Source organism: Sebastes fasciatus, chromosome 20 (genome assembly GCF_043250625.1).
Source record: "Sebastes fasciatus isolate fSebFas1 chromosome 20, fSebFas1.pri, whole genome shotgun sequence".
Classification (NCBI taxonomy): Eukaryota; Metazoa; Chordata; class Actinopteri; order Perciformes; family Sebastidae; genus Sebastes; species Sebastes fasciatus.
Genome location: NC_133814.1, coordinates 6,225,867 through 6,235,969, shown reverse-complemented (window position 1 = coordinate 6,235,969; position 10,103 = coordinate 6,225,867). Strand labels below are relative to the sequence as shown.

At 40.0% G+C, this 10,103-nt stretch overlaps 2 protein-coding genes across 2 annotated transcripts in view; one reads left to right on the top strand and one right to left on the bottom strand.

The window, feature by feature from the left end:
- phf5a (PHD finger protein 5A) overlaps nt 1–10,103 on the top strand; it is a 373,616-nt gene that overhangs the window by 259,629 nt on the left and 103,884 nt on the right. The gene's annotated exons all lie outside the window — the stretch shown is intronic.
- pdap1a (pdgfa associated protein 1a) lies at nt 2,942–9,767 on the bottom strand. Its single transcript, XM_074620603.1, has 6 exons — nt 9,583–9,767; nt 8,000–8,082; nt 7,846–7,920; nt 6,692–6,813; nt 6,399–6,550; nt 2,942–4,449 (listed from the first exon to the last, which is right to left on the bottom strand). Exons 1-6 carry the CDS (start codon nt 9,593–9,595, stop codon nt 4,415–4,417), a joined length of 480 nt encoding a protein of 159 aa, XP_074476704.1. The 5' UTR covers nt 9,596–9,767; the 3' UTR covers nt 2,942–4,414.

Genomic DNA, 10,103 nt, shown 5'->3' with positions numbered 1-10,103 from the left:
TATGATTTAGCCAAAGACACTCCACTACTACATGTACTCACAGAGCTGAAGGAGCGATTTGGTATTATAGGAGATATGAAGGCAGAACATTTGGTTTTTATTCAGTTTTCCAGACAAGAAAAGTACCATTTCCTCCAACTGTATGAGCAGGTAAATCTATAAGTAATATTTGTGGATGGTAATAAGACGTTTGCAGATTTAAATCTCAGAGTGATGCTTACGCTCTTAAAAAAATCAGTCTGGCATGCTGTGGTTGGTATGTACTTCTGTAAATGGTAACAATGTGGGCTAAAGCATTAAAAGGATGTGAAAAGGGCCAAAAGAGGAAACTAGCAATGCTGCAGGCTGTAGCAAAAAACTTTTTTTCTGGTCAGTTTAAAAATTAGGCTTTTCTCAAGCCTTCTTGGTTAAATTAGGCCTTTTATGATGTATATTAGGCTTTTAACATATCTTGTAGAACACTGGTATAAAAATACAATATACAGTTGGCCTATATTGCAGCATTTCATTCGTTTCTGTGAAGAAAACTATATGATCTTTTTTATAAGTTTGGATTATTATTTAAGATATAAACAGATTAAGGACATGGTGAAGACCTGAACACAAGCTATAATTACCGAGCCGTCCCTCTCTGCTAAACAGCCTCGTCCTGCATTAGAAAAGTACGTAGTTAAGAGAACCAAAGAGCTGATAGAACAATGGCCAAGCGTCAGAGAGTAGAAAACACTGAATTTGTCAAAAAAGAAGCCTGTTGAGTATGAATGAGTGTTAAAAATCAAAAGAAACATACAGAGAATTGTATTAAAAGTTCCCAAAAAATAACGAATACTAATCTCTGATGCAATATTCACAGGACATCAAATAATCTGCTCATTTTACACAAACTTCCAGCAGTTTTTGCGTTCACCATTTGGGTTAACTGCAGTGTTTGCAGTTGTGTTGCACCGTAATATATAATATGAAATATCCATAAAATGTCGCTTAGTCAGGGGCCGTCAGTTTACTCAATGATATAAAGGGGGTTCCTTAGGAAAAGGTTGGGGACCACTGCTGTAGAGTAGTCAGCCCCACATTTCAGTGCACATATTGAAAATACGAGTACGGGACGAATCAATCAATAACCTTGGTTATTGTTAACAGAAGTAGGATGAAAGAACATTTCATTATTACAATATAATTTCAAAATGTACTGGCTTGTTTTACAATTTCTTGGTTGTTCATGTGATTATTTATAAAGTTATATGCATATATTTCATATTGAATACTTTGATTCTCAGTAATTGTACAGCTGTATTTTTCGCAAAAACCCTTGTTAAACTTTCTCAAGTTTCTGTGTAGAATACAGTTAGTACAGCATCCAGGATGTGAAGGGAGGAGCTCACCTGAACACCAAAACAGCCTGAGTCATGGCTCTGCAGATTGTATGAGGTCAATCATCACGAGTGCTTCAGTTGCCATCTTTGAAGTCCTTTGCGTTGCTGAACATCAACCAGTGTTGGAACAGCAGCACATCAAGAACTGCATGCAGATGTTCAGGTGGAGGCTGTAACCCTGGTGACTGTCAGATGCTGCAGTCTAGTGGTGGCAACAGCAAAATACACTCAACTAACAAGAACAGCATCAATGGGCCTCATGCAGCAACATTTTCTTAAATTTCTCTTAACTTCCTGTTAAGAGAAACAATAATAGAAGTCAACTCCAGATGCACCAAATGTTCTTAAACATCCAAATCTGCTCTTACCCAGGTGTCCTGAATGATGAATCCAACTTGATCATAAATTGGGAGGCGTGTGGCCGATTGTTTATTAGCATAGGTGACGCCCCTTAAACACTATATAAGGGCAGGTGCTGTGTAAATAATCCGGCGCCTGCCCAAGAATTGGAGCAATGCCAGCAAAACATGCTGTAAGAAGAAGAAATTCAGCAGTGAAATTGAGGTACTATTAAATAAACTTAAAGTAACCATGATTTAACCAGAGCGACAGTGCTGCTGTTACAGGAAAATCAAAACGCATTGAAGAGCAGTATGTACGCCACACCATATCATCCAAGGGTGGGATCAATGGAACAATAGTATTTCTTTAGCCCACAAATGTATTAATCCAATCATTATAATTACTCTAAAACATACAATAATCTAATTTTGATTACATGATGTTCATGTTTTTTTTTTTTTCAAATTTAAAACGGATGTTTCCTTGCGTTGGACAAAATGTGTGGACTGAATACAAGATGCTTTTTTTCTTATCTTGGTAAGAATGCTCTCGACCACCCGTACAATTTTCTCTTACCTAAGAGATTAAAAATGAGGAAACATTGGTGAATAAGAACAAAAATAAGAGGAAATTTGTTCTTATATCACTTTTTGCATGAAGCCCATTGAGTCATATAGAGCTGCAACTATTAATCGATTAGTTGTCAAATACTAAATTAATTGCCGACAATTTTGATAATCGAGTTGAGTATTTTTTTAAGAAAAGAAAAAAAAGACAATTCTCTGATTCCAGCTTCTTAAATGTGATTATTTTCTGGTTTCTTTCCTCCTCTATGACAGTAAACTGAATATCTTTGAGTTGTGGACAAAACAAGACATTTGAGGACGTCATCTTGGGCTTTTGGAAACACTGATCGACATTTTTCACCATTACCTGATATTTTTTAAACCAAACAACTAATTTGATTAATCAAGAAAATAATCAACACATTAATCAACAATGAAAATAATCCTTACTTGCAGCCCTATTGTCATTTGAGTCTTTCTCAAATAGTTGAATCTAACAACTTAACTTTTTTTACAGTGTTTTTACACACATCTGCTGCCATCACTTTCAGTGTCATAACTTGCAAGTACATGAATCATAAGAACTACAAATTCCAGCTGCTTTAGGCGAGTAACTAGAAAAACATTTGAACAAATTGAATATAAAACACAACATAAAAGTTATTTATCTATTAATGAATTTATTTTTTAAAAATGACTTCAAATACATGTCGGAAAACTTGAGGAATTAATTTTTACGCTGTGGCTACATTTCTCACTCTTTGTGGTTTCAACGGTTTGTTCTGTAAGCTATTGTCATGATATAGGGAATACTGTTTTCCTGATCAAGGCATTTCCAAATCGCCAACACACTGAGTTACCAGTTTATCACGTACACTTGCAGTCTAAACAATACCAATGCCCTGCAGTAAATCTTCTCTTTGTGACGTAGATAATGTGGCGTTTTACTTTACACTGTCGGTGGTAATTTGCAATGATGTAAAGGATTCTATTAGCTTCTAAGTGTACCTAATAAACTAACTCAGTGTAGGTTCTTTGTAGGACTTTAATAACAGGAGCAAGACAGTGAACTGGTCTAGTGTAAACTTTTTAAGCGGCAACAAAAGACACAATCCCTCCTATAGAACCACAGGGCAAGGCCACAGTTACTGAGGCAGTTTGAGACGATGCTTTCCAGCACTGATGTTCGACACTTAAAAATGCTTATTATAGGCAATTCAAGTAATATTACAGGTGCTTACAAAACACATTCTGAAACACTTTTGAACTGACAGCAATAAGATGATTCAAGTGAGCAAAGTGTAAATTTGGGGAAAAGAGCTGACAAAGTGAAAGAAACTAAATATTTTTCTACTTTCTAGACGTGTCGTGGTAGGAGGACCGATCATTCTTCCAACTGTGAATTTCTTATTGAAAAAAAAGGGGATCAAAACATGGCAAAACCAACACCGGGACAAAAAGAAGCTGGTGGGAAAAGCAAAATATTCTTGTTTGGATGATGGGGAAAAAAAACTAAAATCTTTAGAAATATAACAATGTCTTTGTGCAACATATCCACAAATACTAAACTACATTGTATAATTCCTATATATCAGTTTATCCTCTGAATAGTGTTCTTTTTCTCCATCTGTCACTGATTTGCCCTCAAAACAGGCGAGATGGAAGGAAAAGCAAAGCACCAAAGATATCCCCATGCACGCTCACTGTAATTGCTGTCCAGTCATTAAGTAAACTCGGATTAGGTAACCATGTAAAAATGTATAAATCAATCAAAAGAAATGGAAATAACTTCAGCAGCTTCAGAATTAAAACCCTGGTGGGTGGGGAGGAGAAAAGAGGCAGTGAAGCACTTGGAAAACCTGCGATTCGTCTCCTCTTGAGGAAGAAACCTGGAGGCATCCCAAATGTCGCATTCCTCTTCATCTCGCTTTGATCCACCCGTTTTCCCCGTCCCGACTACAACGTTATGGACGACCCACGCCCCTCTGATTTGAAATGACGGGCGGGAGTTCAGAAGCACCCCCGGTCTGATGCCACTCGTATTGGTCCCCCTCCCCGTTCTCCTCCTCCAGATCTCCTTCTCCCTCCATCCCGCTGAGGCTGAAGTGCATGTTGTAGCTTGCAGATGGAGGACTAGCGCTTTGCTTTGGCGTCTTCACCACCTTTATCTGCAAAAATAAATAAATAAGAAGCAACATAGAGAATTACGTAAGGCTCCAAACAACGTGTGCAGCACACAGGAGAACAACGGCTCAGTGAATCCTAATGTTTGCTTTTGGAAGTTATAGTTACGATGAGGGGATGCACAGAGGTCCGATACTGTGCTCATGTACTCGTAATTGTAAAACTACTCCGATACAAAAGCACCCGCCTACTTTACAGCAACCTGACGTTAATCAATAAGATTAGTGCCTTGCATGCAGGGGTGCTGTGGTTGAAGTGCCTAATAAGCCGCCCAGCTGCAACGATAACTTGATGCAAACAGGTTAAATCCTTCATTTACAGCCAGCTGCAGTGTAAGCGCAAAACAGGCAGTCCCCCAGTTCACCCTCCGGGAGAGCAGACACAATGTTGTGTGCATTGTCGTGGACACATGCAGCCACTTTAGTCTCCACCGTATCATTTAGTTTAGCTGCGAGGTTGTCAGCTCTGCGTTTGCCTGGTAAACTCTGTTGGGGTTTCCTCCAGTGTATAGCAAGCCCGGCGTAACGTTAGTGAGCGTCCGGTCGAGAGACAGAGTGTGTGTGTGTGTGTGTGATGAGTATGAAGTCAGCAGTAATATTACAGCAAGCTGTGAACGTAGCAGTGCAGTGTGTGTGTACAGTTTATTTGTCGGTAAATAAATGCCACAAATCCTCAAAACGCAAGCCCAGTTCTCGTGTGTTGCTTGCTACCTGCTGATTAAAGTGAAGGGGGTTAGCCCTAGAGTTAGCAACAACTTCAGCTCAGGTTATGACCAGCTGTTCTCCTAAGTGACAAACCACTCCGAGTTTTTCTCAGCTTTTTATTTTTAATATTTAAACGGTTAATTATTAACATCCATACTGCAAACTATGCTCTGTATTGATCAGGAAAACACAAAGTTCAATGTTAAAATGTCAGCATCAGCATCACGTTGTATATTTAATTTGTTACAGTCAGAAAGTGAGGAATATCTAATATAAATAAAACTTCAAACTCATTGCTAGAACTGTAATGGTATTACTAAGTACTCATATCGGTACTTGGTATTAGCAAGTACCCAAATGTAAGTACTTGGTCAGAGAAAAGTGTCATCGATGCATCCCTAGAGGAGAGCATGCTCGAACAACCTGATACAGTGGCAAATCTTACATGATGCCAAGATATTTTGTGGAAGTTCCCATCTTCTTCTCTTAACGAAAATGCATTTGCATTTTCTGGCCTTGTATGTAAGGACACAGTGTGCATACTTTAGGTATCCAGTACATGTATGAACAAATCTGACAAGAAATCCTAAAGCTGAACTGAGAATAATGAATCATTGCAGTGTTTTGCATTGGCGCTTCCCTCACTGGTGACTGAAAATAACGCAGTTACACCAGTGTCAGAAATAATCGAGGGTTAAAGGTAAAATTGCCCCCAAATTCAAGGTATTTGCCACATAAAACACAATCAAGGGGGCAAAAAACAATTGTGTGATTGTTTATGTCAATGCCTCCAAATTTCGAACCTCGGGGGCAAAAATTGCCCTGTGAAAAAGTATTTTATTTTCTACCCTGGGTTATACAGTACAGTATGTAACTTGCTGATTGAAAGACCCCTGAAAGCCACAGAAATAAACATGATGCAACCACTCTGTTGAAGTAGATGGTTGCTGAGCTATTAGCCTTATAAGTAGTGCTAATACAGGTCTTGTTTTTGTACAGAACTGAATGAAAAAGTTCAAACCAGCAGTGAACTTGCTACTGAATTAAAGACAACCGGAGGCAGTCAGATCGGATTGCTAATGCGCGTACAGCTTTGCATTTTCAGCGACTTAATATGTTTAACAGAACTGAAAAAATATTCAAATCAGCAATGTGATTCCTAATTTCCCCTTCTAGTAAATCAAGTTTTGACTTTACCAACCGGTGTGTCAATAGTTGTGTCCTCTCACCTTTCTTGAGATCGTCTCTCTTCTTGGCGGCATCCTCCCTCTGTTTCTTGATGATGGCCAGTCTGGCCAGATCGGCTCTGGCCTGCTCAGTCTTCCCCTCCAAATGGAGCTTCATGTAGCGTTCCTTTGATTTCTGCTTTTCTATCTCTTCTCTGACAAAAAGAAGAGGAGGGCATACACATAACATAAAGAAATGCTTAATCAAAATAAAAAAGTCTGGTGCCAGCAACATTGTTTAATTTCAAAAGCTAAACAAAATATAATAATTTCCTGAGTGACTGTGTGACACCTACCTCTCCCTGCGAGACAGCTCTCTGGGAGCAGTGACATCTACTTCAGTCACCTTCTTGCTCTTCTGAGACACACGGTTGGGATTCTCAATCTCTATAAGCCCCTCCACTCCGCTTCTCTTCCTCTGTGCGCAAAAAATAACACCTTTTTAACATCAGTGAGACAGGAAACTACCAAGACAGAGCTGGTAAATAAAATCAGAAGTTGGTAAATGTGTTAGTCTAAAGCTGGGGACACACCAACCCGACATCAGAGAACTAGCGGCGACGAAGGCCGCCTGTTGAGTCGCATTTGTTTGAAAAGTTGCACACGAACACACAGCAAAGACTACAGCCGATGGCCAGTTAGCACGGACGTTCTGTGCCTGCGTGAGATGAAATAACTCTCCCTACCAGCAGGTAGCGGTAGTCTGTATTCATCATTCAAAAAGGGAAACCGGAAGATTGAGGACTGCGTATATACAAGCCCTTGTTATGATACGTACATGAAACAAGGCGGCATTTGCCAACCATTTTCATACCACTCTCACTTACCATTCCACATGGTCATGTCGTTGTGAAAATATCCGTGTATTGGAATGATCAGATGACATGAAGATGAAAAATGTGAAGAGTCTTCTGTGTTTTTCCTCTTGGCTTGCATATCTCTTGGCGTGCATATCTCTTCTCGTGCAAGGATTCGTTTATGCTGAACAGCCAATCTGAGTTTTTTCTCTCACTGACGGGTGCTGCCGCCGATTCAACATGCTGAATCGGCCGAAAAACCTCCAGACTAGAGCCGACGGTGCGGGACACGACGCTCACCGGCGGCACCAAACTGTCCGACGGCCGACCGTCGGTTTGGTGTGTCTGGGCCTTAACTGCTACTGTGGCTGCTACTACATCTAACCATTGTATGTGTGTAGTTTTATCCACCAAAAACACATTTCCAGACATTTTATTGTTCATTGTGTGTTTTCTTAATCCCTCTGATGCCAAAATAAAACAATGTCACATAAGGATATTGACAGCAGTAACAATGGAGTTGAAACTAAATGCATTTTAGCAAGGCCAAACTTCAACACCAAACACTCGGTGTGGTGTCAGTCCTTCAACCCCACTTAGTTCTTGACCAAGTAGTTTCACCGCCAAGACATCATACCCCTGCCCTCACTCACATCAGCGTCGTCTTCGCTGCTGCTCTCTTCCTCCGAATCTGCATCGCTCTTGTTCTCTGCACCGGGATTTTCTTCCTGTTAACATAACACATTCAATCACACCAGGCCTTGTTTGAAGGTAACTCCGCGTCTGCCACAAAGATCTTTCACTCACCAACTCTTTCTGCGCTTTCATCTGTCGGTCAATCTCCTCGGGGTTGCTAAATTGCTTCCCTCTGCCCTTGTGGCCTCTTTTCCCTGCAACACAGTTATAAGAGCTGTTACTGGCAAATCAACTGTATCCAACAGGTTTTGGGGTCATTCTACAAGAAAACTACAAAGTTTACTGAGACATTTTCAGTACAAGCACACATTTACATTCATTCCACTCAACAACTGTACTATTAAATGTGATTATATGTGGCCCTTGACGACGCTTTCTGTTGATACCGAGAGGCCTGGACTAGACACCATGTTGTCACTATGTTCCATATTCGACCTGTCGAACACTTCGATCCTCTAATCTCGGCTTTTTATCCATCCCCTGCGCAAACTGCAAAACAAAAGGTGATCAGGCCTTTTCTGTCTTAGCCCCAGCTCTCTGGAATCACCTCCCCCTTATCTATTAGAGCTGCTGAATCTCTGGACTGTTTTAAGCGGCTTCTAAAAACCCATCTCTTTAGGCAAGCCTTTCTATAGGCCTCATCCACATGTGTGTTTGTCAGTTTTTGTTTGACCCATTTCTCATTGTTTCTGTGTTTCATATTGTAATTTGTTCTTGTTTTTTTTCATTGTTTGATGTTACATCTTGTGTGTGAAGCACTTTGTAACGGTGTGTCTTAAAAGGTGCTATATAAATAAAGCTTTACTTACTTACTATGAAAACCCATCTCTATGTGCAAGCCTTTCTATAGGCCTCATCCACATGTATGTTTGTCTGTTTGTTTTTTTGTATCTGTTTCTCATTGTTGCTGTGTGTCATATTGTAATTTTTTCCTTGTTTTTTTTATTGTTTGATGTTTCTTCTTGTGTGTTTTTCAACGGTTGGTTTTAAAAGGTGCTATATAAATAAAGCATTACTTACTTACCATGATAATTTCGTCAGTCATTATGTTGCGCAAATGTGGCTGTTTTTATGTACACCCCATGTATGTGGACACACCTGTCCCTAACCACCTCTGGGTGATAACATCCCAACACAGTTCAGACCTGTAATTAGAGATCTACATGCTAGTGCAACGTGTGAACGGAGGCAGAGAGTGTGTGGAGGGAGATGAGTCACACATGACGTTCACTGAAGGCCAGCTAGCGTCACCGCCGAAATGTCATGGCCAGAGAGAGTGAGGACATGATAGCTAGATACTCAGCTACAGAAGACTTTAACTAAACACTTGTAAACGCATCTGGTGAGAGTAACAACAGCTGAAATAAATAACATTAAATATGTGTAGCCTGAAGCTGGTCTGCGGTGCACATGGTTAAACACTAAATGGTGAGAAACTGAACAATTCAAGGCGTTTAGATACTGAAATCACCAGCAGATGTTCACGTGTAGACATTAATTAGCCACCATTAGTACACGCTGTGTGTTTCCTGACTCTATTATACCCGCAAATACACCATGCTAGCCGGTTAGCATGCTAACAGCTAAGCATGTGAGCGTTCAACGGGGATTCATGCTACTTTAGCTAACAGCTAGCTAGCTACAACTAGCTTGCTAACACATTAGCATGTAACGTTTACTTGATCAATACTCACCGCCTCGAGGCATTGTTAAAAGTTGAGTGTATACTAATGAAGTCCGCTGCTATATGGCTGAGTAATTTGACAGTAGTCGGAGCAGAGCAGGCGGTTTAGAGAGCTGAAAGAAGAGGTGTTATAAACTACTTCGTCTCTCCGGCTGGAGGAAGAACAACCGTCCGGTCGGAACGCTACAACTCACTAAAACATGCGCCTGCGCAGTCAGGACTATTCAACCAATCACAGCACGGAGAATTTTGATTGACAGGTACGTCGACCAATCAGCGAGTAGTAAAGTAATAGAGAGTAAAACTAATTTATAAAAGGCCGTACCTTTCATTGACTGGGACCCGTTATTGATTTGTTAATACAGGATATTATCAATGCGCATTTCTACTTTGAACAAATTTTTTGGGAAGTATTATTCAAACAAACATTGAAATTGCAGACTTCATTTAAGATAATAGTGTTAGTGATAGTGCAACTACCTGTGTTTACATTTTATTTATTACATCTACCCTACCTATTTTACAAGTGCA

What these genes read in the sequence shown, in the direction of transcription:
- pdap1a (XM_074620603.1), bottom strand. An exon ending in GCAGCGAAGACGACGCTGAT is followed by an intron (nt 6,814 to 7,845) that starts GTGAGTGAGGGC and finishes TTTTGCGCACAG; the next exon opens with AGGAAGAGAAGCGGAGTGGA. An exon ending in GAGAGACGATCTCAAGAAAG is followed by an intron (nt 4,450 to 6,398) that starts GTGAGAGGACAC and finishes TTATTTTTGCAG; the next exon opens with ATAAAGGTGGTGAAGACGCC.